General features: G+C 38.4%; 1 protein-coding gene across 4 annotated transcripts in view; it reads left to right on the top strand.

Annotated features, from left to right (window-relative positions):
• The window catches only part of GDAP2 (ganglioside induced differentiation associated protein 2), a 71,124-nt gene that overhangs the window by 21,795 nt on the left and 26,045 nt on the right, over positions 1 to 23,284 (top strand). For all 4 annotated transcript variants that reach the window (XR_010941027.1, XM_067727429.1, XM_067727427.1 and 1 more), the window contains exons 4-8: positions 6,297 to 6,450; positions 6,861 to 6,949; positions 12,764 to 12,840; positions 19,155 to 19,314; positions 21,296 to 21,452. Coding sequence is in view for 3 of the 4 variants with exons in the window: in XM_067727429.1 (XP_067583530.1) it covers positions 6,297 to 6,450; positions 6,861 to 6,949; positions 12,764 to 12,840; positions 19,155 to 19,314; positions 21,296 to 21,452 (637 nt within the window). In the remaining variant the exon portion in view is untranslated. The remainder of the gene's footprint in view (positions 1 to 6,296; positions 6,451 to 6,860; positions 6,950 to 12,763; positions 12,841 to 19,154; positions 19,315 to 21,295; positions 21,453 to 23,284) is intronic.

The raw sequence follows: 23,284 nt of genomic DNA, 5'->3' as shown, positions 1-23,284 counted from the left end.
TAGGCACAACACCCTTTGATATAAATCACAGCAAGGTGTTTTTTTGACCTCCCCCAGAGTAATGGAAATAAAATAACAAATAAATGGGACCTAAGGAAACTTAAAAGCTTTAGCACAGCAAAGGAAACCATAAACAAGACAAAAAGACAGGCCTCAGAATGGAAGAAAATATTTGCAAATGAATCAACTGACAGAGGGTTAATCTCCAAAATACAGAAGTGGCTCATGCAGCTCAATATCAAAAAAACAAACAACCCAGTCCAAAAATGGGCAGAAGACCTAAATGGACATTTCTCCAAAGAAGACATACAGATTACCAACAAACACATGAAAAGATGCTCAGCATTACTAATCATTAGAGAAATGCAAATCAAAACCACAATGAGGTATCACCTCACACCCGTCACAATGGCCATCATCAAAAAATCTACAAACAATAAATGCTGGAGAGGGTGTGGAGAAAGGAAACCCTCTTGCACTGTTGACGGGAATGTAAATTGATACAGCCACTATGGAGAACAGTATGGAGTATAGTTTTCCTTAAAAAACTAAAATAAGTACTACCATATGACCCAGCAATCCCACTACTGGGCATATACCCTGAGAAAACCATAATTCAAAAAGAGACATCTATCCCAATGTTCACTGCAGCTCTGTTTACAATAGCTAGGATATTGAAGCAACCTTTGTGTCCATCGACAGATGAATGGATAAAGAAGATGTGTCACATGTATACAATGGAATATTACTCAGCCATAAAAAGGAATGAATTGAATTATTTGTAGTGAGGTGGAAGTGAAGTAACTCCACGGAGTGAAGTAACTCAGAAAAAGAAAAACAAATAGTGTATGCTAACACACATATATGGAATCTAAAAAACGGTACTGATGAACCTAGTGGCAGGACAGGAATAAAGGACCAGACGCAGAGAATGGACTTGAGAACACGGGGGGAAGGGGAAACTGGGATGAAGTGAGAGAGTTGCATTGACATATATACACTACCAAATGTAAAATGGATGGCTGTTGGGAAGCAGCTGCATAGCACAGGGAGATCAGTTCGATGCTTTGTGACGACGTAGAGGAGTGGGATAAGGAGGGTGGGAGGGAGGCTGAGGAGGGAGGGGATATGGGGATATATGTATACTTATAGCTGATTCACTTTGTTGTGCAACAGAAACTAACACAACATTGTAAAGCAACTATACTCCAATAAAGATATTAAAAAAATAAAAATTAATTCTAAAATAACGTTCCTATGAAAGGAATCATTAGTAGTTATACTTTTACAGAGGATTTTTATTGGTTCATTAAATACAAAAAAATTGATGTATGATTGCATAATAAAGTTTTTCTAATTCTAAGAAAAAAAAGGACACTGCAAGAAAAGAAAACTACAGGCCTATATCTCTGATGAATATAGATGCAAAAATTCTCAACGAAATAGTAGCAAACAGTACAGCAGCACTTTAAAAGAATCACACACCGTGATCAAGTGGAATTTATCCTTGGGATGAAAGGATGGTTCAACATACACAAATCAATAAATGTGATACACCACATTAACGGAATGAAGAGTGAAAATTATATAATCCCCTCAATAGATGAAGAAAAAACGTTTGACAAAATTCATCACCTTTTTCTTGATAAAAATTCTAAACATGTTCAATGTAGAGGGAACATACTTCAACATATCCAGAGCAATTAGGCAAGAAAATGAAACAAAAGGCATCCAAATCAGAAAAGAAGTAAAATTATTACTGTTTGAAGGTAACATGATCTTATTTAGAGAAAATTGTAAAGACTCCACCAAAAAACTGTTAGAAGGGGCTTCCCTGGTGGCGCAGTGGTTGAGAGTCCACCTGCCGATGCAGGGGACATGGGTTCATGCCCCGGTCCGGGAGGATCCCACATGCCGAGGAGCGGCTAGGCCCGTGAGCCATGGCCGCTGAGCCTGTGCATCCGGAGCCTGTGCTCCACAATGGGAGAGGCCACCGCAGCGAGAGGCCCGCGTACTGCAAAAAAAAAAAAAACAACTGTTAGAACTAGTAAATCCAGTAAAGTTGCAGGATACAAAATCAACATGCAAAAATCAGTTGCATTTCTATACAGTAACAATGAACCACCTGAAAATGAAATTCTGAAAACAATCCCATTTTACAGTAGCATCAAAAAGAATAAAATTCTTACTAATAAATTTAGTGAATAGGTAAGAGATCGGTACCCTGAGAACTATAAAACATTGATGAAAGAAATTGAAGAAGACATAAGACATAAATGGAAAGATAGCCTGTGTTCATTGATTGAAAGAATATTGTTAAAATATCTGTACTACTCAAAACCATCTATAGATTCAGTGCAATCCCTATCAAAACTCCAATGGTATTTTTCACAGAAATAGATAAAAGAATCCTAAAATTTGTATGGGACTACAGAAGACCCCAAATAGGCAAAACAATCTTGAGAAAGAGGAGCAAAGCCAGAAGCAACACACTTCCTGATTTCCAACTATACTACAAGGCTATAATAATCAGAACAGTAACAAATGGGACTACATCAAACTAAAAAGCTTCTGTACAGCACAAGAAGAGGCATTTTCCCAAATAAGACACAGATGGCCAATAGGTGCATACAAAGGTGCTCAATTAAAACCACAGTGAAGGGCTTCCCTGGCAGCACAGCGGTTGAGAGTCCACCTGCTGATGCAGGGGACACAGGTTCGTGCCCCAGTCCGGGAAGATCCCACATGCCGCAGAGCGGCTGGGCCCGTGAGCCATGGCTGCTGAGCCTGCACGTCCGGAGCCTGTGCTCCGCAACGGGAGAGGCCACAACAGTGAGAGGCCCACGTACTGCAAAAAAAAAAAAAAAAAAAACCACAGTGAAATATCACCACACACCTGTTAGAATGGCTATTATTTTAAAAATGAGATAACATGCTGTTAAGGATGTGGAGAAAAGGGAACTGTTGTGCACTCATGGTAAGTATGTGAATTGGGATAGCTGTTATGGAAAACAGTATGGAGGTTCCTCAAAAGAATTTAAATGGAATTACTGTATTGTCCAGAAATTCCACTTCTGGGTGTAAATCCAGAGAAAATGAAATCATTATCTCAAAGAGGTATCTGCACCCCAGTGTTCATTGCAGCATTATTTATGATAGCCAAGACATGGAAACAACCTAAGTGTCCATTGATGGATGAGTGAATAAAGAAAATGTAGTGGTGGTGGTGTGTGTATGTATAAACTATGTGTGTGTACATATTATATAATATATAATATACACAGTGGAATATTTTTCAGCCATAAAAAAGGAAATCCTGCCATTTGCAACAATATGCATGACTTTGATGGTATTATGCCAAGTGAAATAAAGTCAAAGGCATATTGAATGATCTCATTTATATATGGAATCTGAAAAAAGCTGAAGTCATAGAAACAGAGAATAGAATTGTGGTTGACAGGGGTGGGGGAAATGAGATGTTGGTCAAAGGAACAAACTTCAGGCTATAATATAAATACTAAAGTTGTACAGCTTGGTGATTATAATTAATAACACTATTACATACTTGAAGGTTGTTAAGAGAGTAGATCTGAAGTGTTCTGTCTATAAAGAAGAGTAGTTATTTGAGGTGATAGATGCGTTAACTGACCTTATTGTGGTAATCATTTCACAATACATACATATATCAAATGACCATGTTGTACACCTTAAACATGGTCATTTGATATATGTATATATTGTGAAATGGTTACCACAATAATTACACAATGTTATATGTCAGTTATGCCTCAGTAAAGCTGAGGGGAAAAGTACAGCATCAAAGTCAAGAGAGGCTGTTATTTATTCTGTCCTGTTAGGACCCCATGCTGCATAGTTTTCATCTTATTTTTGTTATTACTTTTTAAGAGTGATAAACTGGGATATACCTAAAAGAAAATGATTAGCATAGTAGACATTGTGGAAACCATATTATTTGAAGGAATAGTTTAAAGAGCTAGGATTAGCATAGAGAAAAGAAGATTTGAGGGAAATATGACTTGTTTGAGTGAATTAGGCCAAGATGTGTTTCAAGATATCCCACCTTCTGGATATATCTGATTCACCTGAGGTACCATTTAGTTTATTGCTTTATCCCTTGTATTTCCTCTAAACTGGAAGTTATATCTAATGGAATCAAGTTTGGCTAAAATATTTCATAGGTGATGTTGTGTTGTGTACTTAATATTGTCTCATATTAGAAGATACATGAAATCTGATTGACCTGTTAGTGGACCGTTATTAAGAGGCTCTCCAGATTAGAGTGATGACAGTTTGATCCTTCCATTTGTACAGTTATATTTTATCCTTTGGGGCTGAAAGGTAATCAATAAGATGGTGTTTAGGCTCTATGAGTATCTAGTTCCTCATTGTACATTCACATAATGGTTTTAGCAACAATTTATAGTCCTAAATTATAGTTTGGGTGGAAATAAAATTCTACGTTAGAAATTATTTTCCAGATTTTTGAAGGCATTGCTCCATTGTTTTCTATTTTCATTATTGCTCTTGAAAAATCTCATGTTATTACTCCTGATTCTTCATATGTTACTGGTTTCTTTTCTGGAAACTTTATGATCTCATCTTTATTTCTGATGTTTTTTAATTGAAATTTAAGTGATTTAAGTAATTTAAGTGATGTGGCTTGGTCTGGTTTGGTTATTCCATGGGCTCTTTGAGTCTAGAAACTCATATCTTTCCATTATGGGAAATTTCTTGTTTTATTTTTTTAATAATTTCCTTCCCTCTGTATTCTCTGTTCTGTCTTTGAAGAAACTTAATTGGATGCTGTACCTCCCATTTCATCCTCCAGGTTTTATATCTGTTACCTCTTATTTTCCATCTGTTTATTTTCTGGAAGGTTTCCTCAACTTTAGCTTTAACCCATCTATGGAACTTTTTATTTCTGCTGTCATATTTTTCACTTGGCTATAACAATTAGATAAGTGCTTTTTCCTCTTCTCTGAATATTCTGTTTTTCATAACATTCTGGTTATGTTTCAGACATACTATGTCTTCTCTCACCTCTCTGAGAGTATTAATTATAGTGTTGGGAGTTTTTTGGCTTGTTTTTTAAGTTTCCTTCCCTAAATTGCCTATTTTTTTTTAGCATTTGTGCCCCCCACACACACCCCATTTCTGAGAGGCTTTCCTCACTTCCTGGTGATCCTCGAGTGTTAGCATATTCAAGAGAGAGGAATTGAGAAGGTACTGGGAAGCTTTGTGTGCATGGGCTTGGTGGATCTTGAAGCAGATGATGAGCAGGAGCCCTGCTGTTTCATTGGGAGAACATCCCTCATTTATCAGAATCTGTAGGTCCTTTGGTTTGAGCCTCTTAGTCTCCTGGAAGGGAATCTTTCAGGGGTATAATCATGGATGTCTGTTTTGGAAGCCAGTTAGGAGCAGAGATCTAGAGCCATTACTGTTGAGTATAACAGTTTAATCAAATCCCCTCTTTTCAGCTGTGCCTGGGGTTCTTAGAGTCCAGAAGCTCTAGTGCAGCATCTCCCAAGAATAAGCCTTCCTGTTGCTGTGGTGGTAAAGGAATCATCGCCTTGCTGTGCTGGCTGGGGGAGGGGTTGTTGCAGATTTGAATGTTTTTATGCAAACTTTTAACTCAGCCTCCTCTTTTTAGTCCCACTTCACATCATAGCCTTCAGAAGTTCTTAGGACCTCCAATTTCTGAGCCTTTTTAGTGTTCTGTAGTAATAACAACAACAATAATAGCTAATGCATGAATGCACTTTGCATATATTAACTCATTTAATCCTGTGAAGTAAGTACTACTAGTATCCCCCTTATATAGGAAATTGAGGCATGGAGAGGCCAAGCGCTTGTCCAAAGGGTCACAGCAGGAACATGGTGGATTCAGGATTTGAATCAAAGCAGTCTGTCTTCAATCCAACACTGCCTTTCAGAACAGACCAGCTTGCTTCATGTTGGTCACCCCATTTCTGCAAGCAGTTATGTTTCTCTGCTTTGCTAAATCAGTTGCTTGTAGTCCAGTGACTGTATTCCTTCCAAAATTTTAATGATGCTTTTCTGCTTCATGTTCTCTCCCATCCTCTTTGTCTCTCTTTTTATACCTGTTGTATTGCTTTTTTGGGATCAGAAACAAATGTTTGTATTCAAGCCATATTTTTAACTGGAATTTCTCAAAGTTCGTAATACTTTCTCTGTTTCATGCATTGTTCTGTTAGTTTGCTGGGGTTTTTTTTTCCTAACAGCTCCATGACTTATATATTCTCCCTTGTTCCCAGGTTGCCGGACAGGTGAAGCAAAATTGACAAAAGGATTTAATCTAGCTGCCCGGTTCATCATTCACACAGTGGGACCTAAGTACAAGAGCCGCTATCGCACAGCCGCTGAGAGTTCCCTATACAGCTGCTACAGAAACGTACTTCAGCTGGCAAAGTATGGCTAACTCAGTTCCTAGACATAGCATGCCATACATTGGTAAAGGCCCTGGTTTTAAAATGAAACCTAGCTATGAAAGTCAAATTTTGAGGGACTTAAATAATTTAAGAGGACCCTGAAGATAGAATTAATAATCTTCTCAAACGTGGCAGAGTAAGAGGAATACATTTGGGTGACTTGAGAATTTAACCCATTCCCGTTTTACTTAGTTCCCGTTTTACTCGGAATGTATTTCCCCCAAATGGTGCAGTTAAATTATTTATTAATATAATTTTTACATAGTGCAGTTGGGTTAAATATTACAGTAGATTCATTGAAGGTACAGGGAAGGAGAAGTTAAGCTGCCTTTTTTATTATTTATTATGAATGCTTAGAGTATAGTTTTTGTGTTTTCTGTTTGATTGCAGAGAGCAGTCCATGTCTTCTGTTGGATTCTGTGTCATCAATTCTGCAAAACGAGGTTACCCTTTAGAGGATGCGACACACATAGCACTTCGTAAGTAAGGTTGGGGGTACTGTACATAAATTAAATTTAAAAAAAGTTTTTTATCACTAGTTAAATAGTTGCAGCCAAAGAAGATTTGTTGATTAACTGATTGTGGCACTCTGGTGGGAAGTTTGTGTTGACAAGTTGCAGAGCTCTCAGTTTACTTTCTAGGTTTGACATTTTTATCCATTTGAATAAAGGCTTAGAAAATTTGCCTATTAAGTTTGAAAATTATACCACTGAGAAGTATGGCCAGTGCATTGGGTATTTGAATCATAATTCAGAATAATCTTAGCAGGCAGCAACAACGAAGTCAAAACAGATTTTGTAATATCAGATTGATACAGCACTATCAGTTTAAGCAGTAGCTTTCACGTGTGCTATTTGAATATAAAACCCTGCATTTAGATTTTAAAAAGACTGGGCTCAATCATTATGAGCCAGAATGTTGTATATGTAATAAAAAAATATGATGCTTAGCTCGAGGGAGTCCCTGATCTCATTGTATTGTATACAGCTTCAGACCACACCTAGAATTTTGCATCTAGTTCTGGCTGTCATATCTCATGAGACTGACAAACTGCAGGGCAAACAGTTTGAAACATTAGTGGTGTTTCTCCTAAAGAAGAACACGCTTTTAGCATATATGGTGCCCAAATATATGGAGTCGTCTCATGTGGACTTATTCCATGCTGTATTTTTAGAGCAATAGTTCTATTAGTTAACTATTATGACTTCTTTGGAATTCATCATAAACTACACTGAGCATCTGATGAAACAAAGCTGTGGACCCTTTTCCCAGAGGAATGCACATACAGAGGGAATTTACATGCTATTTCAGGAAGTTCACAGATCCTTGTAAAGATTGTAAATAAGATCTCCAACTGTAGAAGACAGGTCTAAGACCAAGTGACAAGGAAGATTTGTTCCCCTTTGAGATAGGACTATCTGAAATAGAAAGGTGGTTTTTTTAAAATTTATTTATTTTATTATTTATTTTTGGCTGCGTTGGGTCCTTGTTGCTGCGCGCAAACTTTCTGTAGTTGCAGCAAGCAAGGGCCACTCCTCGTTGTGGTGCATAGGCTTCTTATTATGGTGGCTTCTCTTGCTGCAGAGCATGGGTTTCAGGTGCGCAGGCTTCAGTAGTTGTGGCACGCAGGCTCAGTTGTTGTGACTCGCAGGCTCTAGAGCGCAGGCTCAGCAGTTGTGGCACATGGGCTTAGTTGCTCCGCGGCATGTGGGATCTTCCTGGACCAGGGCTCGAACCCGTGTCCCCTGCATTGGCAGGTGGATTCTTAACCACTGCGCCACCAGGGATGTCCCAGAGATCTTTTCATCTCTGTATTTCTAACACTTTCATATGTCAGGAATGCTTTACATATGGTCCTTGCTGAAGAAATATGTATTAAAAAAGGGATAAAAGAAATTCCATTTCACTTCTTCAACAGCCTTGTGTTTTAGGTAGTGTAGTGTTTTAGGTATTTGTTTTACAAATAAAGAGGCTCAGAAATTTATCATTTTCTTAGGGTTATGCAGACTTGGAACATATATACAGGCCTTCTGACTCCCAAGTCTAGTAACCTATGTGTTGTACTAGATAATTCATTATGCTTGAGTTAGGACTGCTTTGGTGGGAAACTACTGTTACAGCTAGCCTGCATGTATTCTGAATGGTGCCTTACCAAAGCAAAGTTCCTACCTTTATATAATTCTCCTTGGCAAGGCTCTTGGCAGGTCTTAACTTTCTCTGTTTTTGTTTAGCCTGTGCCCCATATCTCATAGCTTGAGATAGGCCTTTTATGTCTCCATTTTTTATTAAAGTAATTATATGGATTAGAATTTAAAGAGACACCATCATTTTGTAGCAAAGGCTCTGAAAAGGTAGTCAAGAAGACTGGTTTTTGTTCCCAGTTCTACCAGTCTAACTCTGGCTCTGTGGCCCTCAGATAAGTCACTTGATACAGTACCACAGAGGAGTCAGCTTTGAGCAGTAATTGTAGTAACAGCAGATAAAGATCAAAAGTAGGTATAAGGCCATAGTTCCTATGAGTCAGGAGTCTGGCTCGGCTGACGCTTCTGCTCGGGGTCTCCCATGGCAACAACTTAGGTGTGGGCCGGACAGTTCATCTCTGGAGCTTGGGGGGTACTTCTAAGTTCATGTTGTTATTGGCAGAATTCAGTTTCTTGCAGTTGTGGGACTGGAGGTCCCTGCTTTCTTGCTGCCTGTCAGCCGAGGGCCACTCACAGCGCTTAGAGGCCACCTGAAGTTCCCTGTTACGTGACCCTTTCCCAACAGGGCAGCCCACTTCCTCTAGGGCAGCAGGAGAACCTCTTCTTCCATCAGCCAGCCAGTGCCTCACACCATGTAACTCAACCACAGGAGTGACATTTTTCACTTCTGCTGGGTCCTGCCACATTCAAGGGCAGGAGATTCAACCAGGTTGTGACTCTTTGGATGTCATCTTAGAATTCTGCCTGTCACAGGGTAGAAAGCCAGCCCACTCTTCCTACCTTGAAATTGTCAACCAGAAACCCAGCATGTGCTTTTGTAAATGGTCCCTCAATTAAATTCTCCTCAAATTACAAAGAAAAAAAGTAGGTATAAGGGACTTTGATGAAGCAATTTCTAGAAATTTAATTAGCACAAAGGAAATGTAAAGCTTTAAGATAAGCAGGTTAACTTGTATGTTATAAGACCTGCTTGACTTATTACACCTTAAATCTAATAGCAGAACTATAACATCTCGTTAAAAAATACACACACACACAAACAGTTGTGCCCTTTGCTCACATACTTTCTAAGCATCTGGGAAATAAATGGCTTTTAGGCTTTTGTAGCATATATGGGCCAAGAACAAATCTGAGGCTGTAACTCTTAAGTCCTTAGTTCCAAAAGCTTTCTTACTTATTAAACTATTATTGAAATTTATTTCATTTGAAATCCAAGTAATATCTTCATGATAGATATACTAAGTTATTTATCTTTTTTTTCTTAGTTCATGTGCAGTTTAGTTCTTCTCCAGAAGAAACTTAAAGAAACATCTACATTTAGATAAATTTATCATGTTATTTATTCATTCAACAGAACTCTGAGTGACTACTATATGCTAGGTCCTATGCTGTATAGAAGAGGATACAGTGGTGAGAAAAAAGGCAATGGTGGTGTTCTTACTGTGTTTTCAGTTTGGAAATTTTAATGTCACACATGTCATTCTCACCACTTACAGAGTTTTTACTACAAGTTAGGCACATGGCATCCTAGTTGGTTGCAAAGAATAGTGCACAGTACCAAAACCTTATAGCCATGATATCACTTTTTTTTTTCTCCTTTTTGCAGAATTACTTTTCTGAGTGAACTGTGCTGCTGAGGGAATTCAGCTTGGTTACTAGTTGGCATCGTACATTGTCTTCCAAAGGAAATGCCCCAGTTATACGCTGGGAAACTATTTTGTGTAAACATTAAAACTTGGTGTCAAAGTAAATAAGATGGAAGAAAATCGGGGTTTTTTTATTTCATTTTTTAAAAATTATTAAAGCAGAATAGAGGGAGAAATGAAAAAATTTGTCACCTGACAGAAAGAGAATTAGGAAGATTTGTTCAGTCCTTCAACAAATGGGTCTCCTCTGTTTAGGCTCTCAAGACACAGTAGTGAACAAGGCAAGCAATAGGTTGATAATCAGAGTCATAAAATGTTCATTCAGTTACTACTTTTGAATGATTGCTTGCCATATTCCTAAGGTGTACTAGGCCCTAGTAATATATATATTTTATTTTAAAGATTTTTTTTTTTTAATGTGGACCATTTTTAAAGTCCTCATCGAATTTGTTACAGTATTGCTTCTGTTTTATGTTTTGGTTTTTTGGCCCTGAGGCATGTGGGATCCTAGCTCCCCGACCAGAGATCAAACCTGCACTGCGTTGGAAGGCAACATTCTAACCACTGGACCACGAGGGCAGTCCCAAGGCCCTAGCAGTATTAATGTTAAGTTTACTTGGCCTTCAGAAAGCTCACAGTCTAGATATAAAATGCTATGCAAAGTTCACAAATAGAGGGCTGTTTAAAAGATTACAGGAGGAGCACACAGAAGGATGGAGTTCTATACAAAGGAGATGGCTTTTGACTGGGCCATGAAAAATGAGTAGGAGTTCACTAAGAGAGGGTCATGGTGGATGAAAGGTATTCTAGTCAAAGGCAACCATGCAGGCAGAGGTAGGGTAAGTGGCATATTCGAAGTACAGCAAAGAAGCCAATGGCTAAAGCATAAGATAGGTGGGAAAAATAGCTGGAAATAGGACTAAAGGGCAGGGGTGGAGGGGTGGTTAATTGTCAGGGTGTGGAGAGCCATGCCATGGGGACTTTGGATCTTAACATATAAGCAGTGCACAGCCATCAGAAATAGTAAGGAAGGTAACATAAGATAACTCAGGCAACAGTGAATATGTAGGCTTGGAAAGAGAAACAAGAGAACAGTTGAAAACTTACTGCCAACGTCTTTGTTATCATTGAGAGCCTGAGAGCAGCTGGAAGAGAAAAGGAATGGCTGTTAAAAATATTAGCAATAGAATTTAAAACACATGATAACACATTGAAAATGCAGGATGAAGGAAGAAGTGTCAGAAGAATTCAGGATTCTAGCTTAGGTGAGTGGTTGGTTGTTGCTGTGTAACTGAAATAAGGAGTACAGGTAAAGGAGCAGGTGTTGAGGAGAGATGGAAGTCAGGTTTGGACCTGTTGGGATCAGGTTTGGACATGCTGAGTTTGAGGTCTCAGTTATCTGGGCAGATATGCCCAGCAGGCTGTAGGAAATTTCAGGTCTTTTGTTCAGAAAACAGAGTATAAAGATTTGGGAGCCATCAGCATGTGGAGTATTATCTAGCAATCAAATTAGTGAGCTCAAGAAGATATATATACCAAGAAAATTAAAAATAATGGAGGACAGAACTTGGAGAGGACAATATTTTTAAAAGGTGGGGTGTGGGCATCTAGAGAGAGATTGCAGGTAAATTAGGGACTGAGAAAAGGCCACTAGGTCTCATTATTAAGAAGTTTATAGGGCTTCCCTGGTGACGCAGTGGTTGAGAGTCCACCTGCCGATGCAGGGGACACAGGTTCGTGCCCTGGTCCGGGAAGATCCCACATGCCGCGGAGCGGCTGGGCCCGTGAGCCATGGCCGCTGAGCCTGCGCGTCCGGAGCCTGTGCTCCGCAACGGGAGAGGCCACAACAGCGAGAGGCCCGCGTACCGCAAAAAAAAAAAAAAAAAAGAAGTTTATAGAGAAAGGATAAGATAGAAATTAAGAAAAAATAATTCAGTTTTGGTTCAATAGGATATTGACAGGGATAAAGAGCTGAGGAGGACTTCTCATACTGTAACTGATTAATGGAAAGGCACTTGTGCTAGACCATTCTGGTCAGAGAGAGAGGCCCCAGAGAATAAAAGGAATATACTGGATAAGGGAGAATTGTCTGGAGTCAGCATCTTCTATCGCCAGGCACTATTTACTGGCAATAAAGCAGTAAATAAAATAAAGCTCTTGCTGTTGTGGCGCTTTCGTCTAATGGATGGGGCAGGGAGGGTGGGGAGGATATACAATAAACAGGAAACCACGAAATGTCCAGAATAGTTGCTCTGTAGGAAAGCAAATCAGGGAAGAGTTTTTAAATAAGGTGATCTGGGGAGGCTTTACTGATAAGGTGTCACTGAGCACAGACCTGAATGACACGAGGAGTGATCCCTTACAGAAATAAAACTTTGAAGGGTTTGATTTTTCTTCACAATTAATTTCTTATTTATTGAATTAATCTTTCTATTCTTTTCCTTAGGCACGGTAAGGAGATTCCTCGAAATTCACGGAGAGACTATTGAAAAAGTAGTATTTGCTGTCTCTGAACTTGAAGAGGTATTTTGCTAATTATCTTGCATTGTTTAAATCTTATTTTCACTTGTAAGTGTTTGCCGCTGTCTCTTCATTATCTGTTAACTGAATTGCCAGCAGGGAAATCCTAATTATCTGTGCACATGTTCGGTAGTGGGGCTTACCATCATTTGTTGAAAAAGACTATACTGGAGACTAAAAGCAAGTCAGGAGGAGCATCTTATCCATGTTTTTCACTGGTAAACTGTTATCACGCAGTAAAATCTTATAAGGTGGAGTTGTTCTGATTTACTCACTATATTAGCTCTCAAGACAGCTCAAGGCATCGCCTTACGACCTAAGCACTGGGTGCCTGGGCAGCATAACTGGAAAACCACCACTGCTGGAAAAGCCGTGTTATCTCTGTGACCTGGAAACAGGTGACAGCCTAGCCTAGTGGCTAGTATTGAGTAAGTTGTGAGGTTTATGGTTTGTTATGTGTGGTTAGGTTTAGTATGTTACAATTTAATTTAGAGCCATTTTAGGAAATAAGTTCTTTTTTAAATCTTATTAAGCTTTATTTAGCTTTAGTGTGCTCTGTCCCATTCAGCTTGTATTACTTCTGAGTTTTGTGTCCTTGGGCAAGTTTTGTGTCCTCTCTGTGCTTTGATAAAAAATGAATACTAACAGTACTTATGTCAGGAGTTTTGTGATAAATGAATTAATACATGTGAAATAGCCATTCAAAGTATATGTAGGTACATATATGAGATATAAACCATTTTGAATTTGCTGAAGTAAGACACATTTACCATGTTTGCTATCTCTTCTTGTTTCACCTGGTTTACCTATTCATTCATTCTCTCAGTGACCTATTATTGAATTCTAGGATATATCAGGTTTACTCCACTGGGTTCTGGGAATACACCAGTGGATGAGTCATGGTCATTGTCCTCAAGGAACCCGCTGTCTGTTGGTGGGGACAGACAAGTCAGATAAGTTATGGTCATTGTGGTAAGGGCATTAATGGAGGTATGGGAAGGACAGGAGCACACAGCTCCAGCCTGGCATGGGGTTAGGAAATGCTTTCCATAGATGGTGATATGTAAGTTGAAATCATTGTAAAAGGTAACTAAAATTTTCCAAAGGAAGGGCAAATAACAGTAGTCATACAAGCATAAGCACAGGCATATAAGTAAGAAATAGCAGAAAGGGTGTAGTGTATTGCGTAAAATGTGAGGCTAGGAGTGGCAAAAATGAAAGTTAGGCAGGTGCAAGATCACTCAAGGCCTGGTATCTCATACTTTATCAGTCATACAATGGGAGAACATAGAAGAGCTCCAAGCAGACGAATGATGTGGTCTAACTTCTGTATTAGCTATGTGGAGGATGATTTTGAAGGAGAAAGACAAGTGACAAGAAGAGATAATAAGCAGTTGTAATATTCCAAGTGAGAAATGATCAGGCCTGAACAAGGGCACTGGAGGTGTTGAAATTTAAAAAAATATTAAACAAATTCAACTGGAGTTGGAGGTCACACATATGTAGGGGAAAAGAGAGAGGGAAGTTAAGGATGACTCCTAGGTTTCTGGCTTGGATGACTGGATAATGATGCCACCAGTGAGATAGCAGGTAGAAAGGGGGGAAAGTTTTAGAGAGGAGAAGGGATTGAAGACACGTTCTATTTTGAACATGTTGAATCCTAGGGGGTCAGTGTATTCAACTGATGATCAGCAGGCCATTGTGCTTGTCAGTCTAAAGCTGAGAAGTGAAGTCTGGGCTAGAGATTTGACCATGTCATAGAATAGGATACCAAGTAAGGTACCAAGATAAGATACCCTGTTCTCAGGGGGTTTGTAGACTAATAGTTAGATAGCCAGATAACCAAAGACCACCCTGAAGTGTGGCAAGTGCTGTGCTGGGAGTGTACATCACAGTGCTGTGACAGTCTATCAGGGCACCTAAGCCAGACCCAGGGGAACAGAGAAAAATTCTTCACCTGCAGTATACCTGAAAAAAATAGTCATTAATGTTTATCATCTAGGTCCAAAGGACTTTTTTTTAAAAAGTTGTTTTAAGAATAATTTATTGAATAATAAAGGGATAATAAAAAACAATTTGATAAGGTATTTCAGTAAGAATTGAAATGTAACCAACCTTTTATATCAAGTAAATTTTGTTGCACAAACATCGTAAAAGATGAAAGAATACTGTCACATCTTTCTAGTAAAATGTTCTTATCACAAAAATCCTGTATGATCAAGTTCTTCCTATAGTGACTCACTGAATGAGAATGCCATATTTCTACTTTGCCCATAGAAATATGTTGTTGACTCATAGGTTCTTGAATTTGAGAAGATTAATCTAGGATATTGTCATCTGAAGACTCAGTGTCTGAGATTCACTTCATATGATCAATCTTAACCTCATCTTTAAATGAAGTGCTGCTGTCTGTGTCTTTACATTCACCTTTGATTCCTTTAATAATTCTGAAACGTCATCTTTGTTCAGTTGTCTTCTCTTTGCTATTTTGGACTGAAAATGAAAAAGTCTGAATTCTCAAATCTTTCCAATGAAAGTTAAAAACAGATTACAGACTACACGTAAGAATAGAGATGAAAAAATTCTTAACAAAATATTAGCCAACTGAATCCAGCAACATATAAAAGGATTATGTAATATAACATCACCAAGTGGAATTTATCCCAGGAATGTTAGCTATGTTTTTGTATGTAAAAAAATCCTGAGACATCCACAAAAAAGCTATTAGAAGTAATGGAGCTCAGCAGGGTTACAGGACATAAGATCAATATAAAAAATAGTGTTTCTACACACTAGCAAAGAATAATCCAAAAATGAAATTAAGAAAACAGTTGCATTTGCAGTAGCATTAAGAAGAATCAAATATTTAAGACTAAACTTAACAAAAGAAGTGTAAGGCTTGTACATTGAAAACTGCAAAATATATTTGAAGAAACATTTAAAAGACCTTAATAAATAGAAAGATATCCTGTTTATGGATTGGAAGACAATATTGTTAAGATGGCAGTATTCCCCAAATTGTTCTACAGATTCAGCAAAATCCCTATCAAAATCCCAACTGAGTTTTTTGTAGAAATTGACAAGTTGATTCTGAATTTCACATGGATATGCAAGGGACCCAGGATAGTCAAAACAACCTTGGAAAAAAAGAACAAAGTTGAAGGATTCACACTTAACTTATTTTGAAACTTACTCCAAGCACAGTAAGTAAGACTATGTTGTACTGACATAAGAATAAACATGTAGATCAGTGTAATAGAATTTTGACATGGCTGCCAAGACAATTCAATGAAGAAAGAATAAATAGTCTTATAAACAAATGGTATTGGAGCAACTGGTTATCCACATGCAAAAGAATGAAGTTGAACCCCTACTTCACCCATATAAAGGAAATTAGCTCAAAATGTATCTAGGGACTAAGTATGAGACCTAAAACTATAAAACTGTTAGAAGAAAACATAGGTATAAATCTTCATGACCTTGGCTTAGGCAGTGGTTTCTTAGATATGATGTGATGTCAAAGACACAAGCATCCAAAATAAAAATAGGTAAATTGGTCACTCTTATAATTCAGCAGTAAAAAGACAAATCACCCAATTTTAAAATGGACAAAAGTTGATATTTACCCAAAGGAGTTGAAAATTTATGTCCTCACAAAAAACTACAAAGGATATTTATAGCAACTTTATTAATATTTGCCAAAACTTGTAAGCACCAATATGTTGGTAGGTGAATGGGTAAATAAACTGTAATACATCCAGACAATGGAATATTATTCAACACTAAGAAGAAATGAACTATCAAGCTATAAAAAGATATGGAGGGACCTTAAGTGCATATTACTAAGTGAAAGAAGCCTATCTGGGACTTCCCTGGTGGCGCAGTGGTTAAGAATCCACCTGCCAATGAAGGGGACACGGGTTCGAGCCCTGGTCTGGGAAGATCCCACATGCCACGGAGCAGCTAAGCCCATGTTCCACAACTACTGAAGCCCGCGCACCTAGAGCCCACATGCCACAATTACTGAAGCCTGCGTGCCAAGAAGCCCGTGCTCCACAACAAGAGAAACCACTGCAATGAGAAGCCCACACACTGCAACAAAGAGTAGTCCCCGCTCGCCACAACTAGAGGAAGCCCGCATGTAGCAACAAAGACCCAATGCAGCCAAAAATAAATAAATAAATAAATTTATTAAAAAAAAAAAAAAAAGATGCCTATCTGAAAAGGCTGCATACTGTATGATTCCAACCATCTGATGTTCCAGAAAAGGCAAAACTACCAAGACAGTAAAAAGGTCAGTGGTTGCCGGAGGATGGGGGAGGGATGAATAGAGCACAGAGGATTTTTAGGGCAGTGAAAATACTCTTTATGGTACTATAATGATGGATACAAGTCATTATACATTTGTGCAGACCTGTAGAATGTACAACACCAAGAGTGAACCCTAATATAAACTATGGGTGATTAGACGTGTCAGTGTAGGTTCATCAGTTATAACAAACGTACCACTCTGGTGGGGGTTGGTGATAATGAGGGAGACTGTATGTGTGAGGGCTGAAGGGATATGGGAAATCTCTCTACCTTCTTCCCAATTTTGTTGTGAGCCTTAAACTGCTATGAAAAAATAAAATCTTAAAAAATGGGCAAAAGTTTTGAATACACAAGCACATGGGAAGATGTTCTATAACATTAACCAATAAGGGAATATAAATCAAAATCACAGTGAGGTACCACTTCACACTCACTAGTGTGACTTTAATTACAAAGACAGACAATAACAAGAGTTAGGATGTGGAGAAATTGGAGCCCTCATACATAGCTAGTGAGAATGTAAAATTGTGCAGCTACTTTGGAAAACAGCCTGGCAGTTCCTAAAAAAGTTAAAAAGAAATTCCAGTCTTAGGTATATGCAGAATAGAATTGAAAACATATGTCCACACAAAAACTTGTACACAAATATTCATATCAGCATTATTCATAACAGCCAAAATGTGGAAACAGCCTAAATGTCTGACTTACTGATAGATGGACAAACAAAATATGGTATATACATACAATGGAATATTAACCTATAAAAAGAATGAAGTGCTGATATATCCTGTAGCATGGGTGAACCTTAGAAACATTATGCTAGGTGAAGAAAGCCAGACACAAGAACCATATACTGTATTCCATTTTAATGAAATGTCTGGAATAGGTAAATCTATACAGACAGAAATGTTAGTGGCTGTCAGGGGTTTGGGGAGGGAGGGATGGAGAATGACCTAGCTAATGAGCTTAGATTTTCTATTTGAGATGATGAAATGTTCTGGAATTAGATAGTGGTGATGATTACACAACTTCGTGAATATACTAAAAACCAGTGAATCGTATACTTTAAAACGTGAATTTTATGGTACATGAATTATATCTGTTTTTTAAAAAGGCTGCAAAGATGTTGTGTCTAGTCTTTTTTTTTAATTGAGTACAATTGACTTACAATCCAGTCTTCTTATGTACCTCATATAATATACTTATTTACATGAAAGATGATGAAGTATTGCAGGTGACATAATGGGAAAACTGATAGATAATGATTTCTCTGCCCTTCTAGGCAATTCCATCGTTCTTTTGGTTTCTTATTATTCTATTGTAGTCTTTTCTGGTATAGTTGGGGATAATTGATGAATAATGATAAAATAATTCTAGGATGATGAAAAAGCAAAATGCTTCAAGATATAGGAAAAATAAGAGCACTAAGTATCTATAATGTATCATGGATATTGGAATGAGTCCAATGGACCAACGCATATGGAAATTATAAGATAGAATGAGTTTTATTCTCTTTTTTTAAGTGAGATATATCTTTATTCTTTGAGAAATCTCTAAGAAAGAATGGAAGTCATGAAATAGCAATCGTTCACAAAGAGTTAGAACTGTTAAAAAAAAAATCTCAAAAACTAAACCTGGGTCCAGTGGACCCTGATGGCACACTGAGGATTAGGGATGTGGTGTCTGAGCTGAATCTTGAAAGACAAATATCACTAGTGAGGTGAAGGAGGGACTGGGGACAGGGGTCACAGAACTTTTCATTCCAGGTTCAGTGACCTGGAACTGCCAGGATGGGTATCATGCTCAACTTGAGTGACTGACAAACCCTGATCCTTAACACAAGAACTGATTGAGGGTCCCAGGCAGCGTACAGTCTGAGCTTAGAAGTGGTGTGGCCTTTCTCCGTGATGAAGGCTGTCTTCACGGTGTAAGGAACACTAAGCACTGCTGGTGCCTGCTTCGTTACTTCATTAGTTTTCACACAATGTTTGGCTTTTCTCACACAGGCTACTTACCAAAAGCTGCTACCTCTGTACTTCCCAAGGTCATTAAAGGAGGAGAGTTGCTCATTGCCATACCTACCTGCAGATATTGGAAATGCAGAAGGGGAGCCTGTGGTACCCGAACGGCAGATAAGAATAAGTGAAAAACCTGGTGCCCCGGAGGGTGAGTTCTCCTTTTCTTACTTTCCCTCTTAAGGAAGCAAAGGCTCTGGTAACATCAGCCACCGAAGAAGTAGGAAGTTCAGCCTGACCCTTGGGAGGCTATTAGTGTGACACTAAGATCAAGACCAACTTAGGCGTTTTTAGAGTCTTATTCTTGTTAAGGTTTACTCTTTAAATGTAAAATATATATATATGTATTTTATATATATATATATATATATATATATATATAATGTCAAGTCTGTGTTAAGCAGTAGAGATTCAGAGGTGGATATGACAACATTTTTACCCTCACGAAGTTTATAGTTTCATGCAGGACACTGTTGAGGAAGCAGTCAAGTATATTATCATCTAAAATTTTCAACTGTGTCCTCTGAAAGCCATACCTAACATTAAATACTGAAACAAGAATGCCGTTTTGTTTCGTTTCTTTAGGTTACATACCCCTGTAGATTGAAATGATAGTAGAGCAGGGTAGGATGGGAGCTCCTCTGAAGCTGTTCTGTATGACAGCTTGTACTGATCTTCTTGGATACGTGTTATTGGAGATATGCCTTACAAGCTTCATTGCTGGAACTTGATGTCAAAATTCAGCAGTTGAAGAATTACTGTGAGATTCCTGCTGTGAACACTTTTAAATGAGCATCAAGTTAAAATCTATAGAAGACTACTCATCTCTTTTTTATCACCAGTATATTTATCAGAAAATGTCTGTGAACCAAGCTTTCCTGGAGGGGTACTCATGTACTTTTAGGGAGCCACCAATAGAGTACAGCCTTGAAATGTGCCCAGCATCATTTGGAAATCCTCATAATTGTGACTACCACAATAGAATATAATTTTTCTTAAATGCGTAAAATGTGTTTTATATGACAAGGGGTAATAAAAAGCAAAATCGGGCAGTCATTAGCCAAAAGGTTCCCTTCTGTCCCCCATCCTCAAAGACTGCTTGATTTGCATCCATATCTCAAAATATTGTTACCTCATAGGCTCTAGTGTTCATAACTATTTTCAGTTAGAATATAGAATCTGTTAAAATAGATGTAAAATCAGCCTTACCTGAGGGATTGAGAGAAGATTCATTTATGGGTATTTTTTTTAATAAAGGCACACTCGGCCCTTGCCTGTCACAGTTTGAGGAGCAGAGGTATAGATGTGAGGAGGTCCCAGCTGAACGGCCTCTGGTGGTGGCATTGCCTTGGGAAGCTCCCCTGCCATGGTCCAAGGATTTTGTTTGTTTGCTTTTCTTTCTTTAAAAAAGAATTTTTTTAAAACAGATCTAGTGAGGCAGTGGGGAACACATTAAGAGATGATCCATTCCCAAGGGACTGGCTGCTAGCCAAACATAAAATGATCATATGGATAAATCAGAAAGGTAACATTAATTTGTAGTGAGAACTGTAACTCGTATGTACCAGAATGATTATGTAGGCATGACCAGTGTAGAAAATCAGACCGCTAGTCAAAACATATCTTAGTGAATACGGATCACACCCTGAAATCCTGGTCCATCCATCTTCCTTCAGGGGTTCCCTGACAAAAGGACTGAAGATTATGTACCAGCCAGTCAAGTGCTCCCTTCTTAAACAATTCTGGATAAATGACCCCAAACACTTTTTCTTTCTATTTCTCTTTGGTTAGGTGTTGTGCTACAGTTCATCTTTAAACCCACATACAGTATAATTGCTTCTATCTTTTTGTTTATTATTACGTTCTACTCTTCTCTTCCTAAGGTTACACCTAGGTCCCCTTGATTTGATTTCATGTGTTCCTAAAACTTCCATCCCACATGGACAGGTGGTTTCTTTCATTATTTCAGTTCTTCAAACGCCTGAATCTGATTTCAGTTTCATTCTCAAAAAATAACCTTAACCCTGTTTTTTTGAGTTTCTGTGCACTCATCCCTATAGCAGCATTCACAATCTGTTTGTAGCATTTACTGTCAAGTTTTGCCATCTCTATTGATAGTATTTTTGTTGCAGACAACCAAGAAGAGGAGGATGAAGGCTTGGGAGTTGATCTCTCTTTCATTGGCTCTCATGCTTTTGCTCGAATGGAAGGAGATATTGATAAGCAAAGAAGACTGATCCTTCAAGGACAGTTATCAGAGGCAGCCCTGCAGAAGCAGCATCAAAGAAAGTAAGGCAAACCCCTTTGGACTGACAGACACATAAGGACATGAGAAACAAGAAAGGGCCTACCTCTGCTAAATGATCTACACGTAACATGGTCTCATCATTTATTCTTCATGACAATCCACTAAGAAAGATATGTCCCCACTTTGTAGATGCAGAAATTCAAAGTTAATATCAGTGGACACTGTTAGTATGTGATGAAGTCAGTGTTCAGATGCATCTCTGATTTCAGAGCTCCTACTCTTTCTACTGCGATTGTAGTGTCTTTGGGTGAGATTATATTCTAAAAGCAGAAAATAGGGGAAGGGAAAAATCAAGTCACAAAGTTTTTACTTAACATTACTATATTTATAATTAAAGCATAATCTATGGTTGTATTAACGTTAAAAGAGCTTTATTTCCCCCTGATTTATCCCAGGGACCTTATAAAGCCATTCCATTTCTTTCAGGTGTTTTCTAAAGCAATTCTGAATAACTCCTTTTTGAAACATAAAGAAAAGCAGCTTTTGTACTTCTGGGTAAGCTTGTCCAAGGATTAACAAACAGTCCTTGGAAAGCTAGCTGCTTTTCAAAAAATGTTAAAGGAAAGGAAAAATCGTACACCATAATTGATTAATATTCATTATCTTATAGGGTTAGTTGAGGGGATAACATCTCATAGGGTTGTTGTGAGTGTTAAATAAGATAATGTAATGAGCTTAGCACAGTACCTGGTACTTAGCAAGCTCTTAAAATTGGTCACTGCTGTTCTCTTCAATACTGAGCAAATTATGGTCTATTTTACCTTTGAGCTTTGGTACTTGCCATCCCTTTTGACTGGAATACTCTCATTCTTCAATTCCTGCTCATTCTCCAGGTTTCAGCTCAGAAGTGATTGCCTCTAGAAACTTATCTCCCTGGAGATAAGTTGGAATAGACAGAATAGAAGTCTGGAATCAATGCCTCCTCTGTATGCTTTTTTTTTTTCCTTTTTTTTTACATCCTATACTTAACCAAAGGATAGCCTAGCACTTATCACACAATACTGTAATGACGTGTGGTTGTTGTTAGTCTCCATGTATAAAGTGGGAGTCAGACTAGACGATCTCCGGAGTCCCTTATAGAATTAGAATTTTGTTTTTCCTGAGTTCCTGGTCTTCATTTTATTCTCCCTTTTTTTAAAAAAATTAATTTATTTATTAATTTTTGGCTGCATTGGGTCTTTGTTGCTGCACACGGGCGTTTCTCTAGTTGCAGCAAGCGGGGGCTACTCTTCGTTGCAATGCACAGGCTTCTCATTGCAGTGGTTTCTCTTGCTGCAGAGCACAGGCTCTAGGCATGTAGGCTTCAGTAGTTGTGTCACACGGGCTCAGTAGTTGTGGCTCACGGGCTCTAGAAGGCAGGCTCAGTAGTTGTGGTGCACGGGCTTAATTGCTCTGTGGCACGTGGGAATCTTCCCAGACCAGGGCTCGAACCCATGTCCCCTGCATTGGCAGGTGGGTTTTTAACCACTGCACCACCAGGGAAGTCCAGATCTCCTTTTATTTTCATGAACAAAAGCTAATTAGTCACTAGGGGGCACCAACGAATAGCTTTTCTAAAGGCAAGCACAATCGAACGACAGTTTCAGTGGTTTCTAAACTTGGCCATGTGTACGAATCATCTGGCAAACATTTTTCTTTAAATACAGTGACTGGGCTTTCCCTCACATGACTGGGATTTGGCCTCTATGTATATTTTAAAACTTTTTCACATCATGATTCATGTACAACTAGATTTGGGTACCTGTTTTTTGGACTAGGGCAGTGGTTCTCAAACTGTTTGGTCTCAGGTCCCCTTTGCATGCTTAAAAATTAT

Source organism: Pseudorca crassidens, chromosome 2, assembly GCF_039906515.1.
Source record: "Pseudorca crassidens isolate mPseCra1 chromosome 2, mPseCra1.hap1, whole genome shotgun sequence".
In the NCBI taxonomy this organism is placed as follows: Eukaryota; Metazoa; Chordata; class Mammalia; order Artiodactyla; family Delphinidae; genus Pseudorca; species Pseudorca crassidens.
The sequence above is the reverse complement of the archived record's forward strand: the minus strand, read 5'-3'. Positions and strand labels throughout refer to the sequence as shown.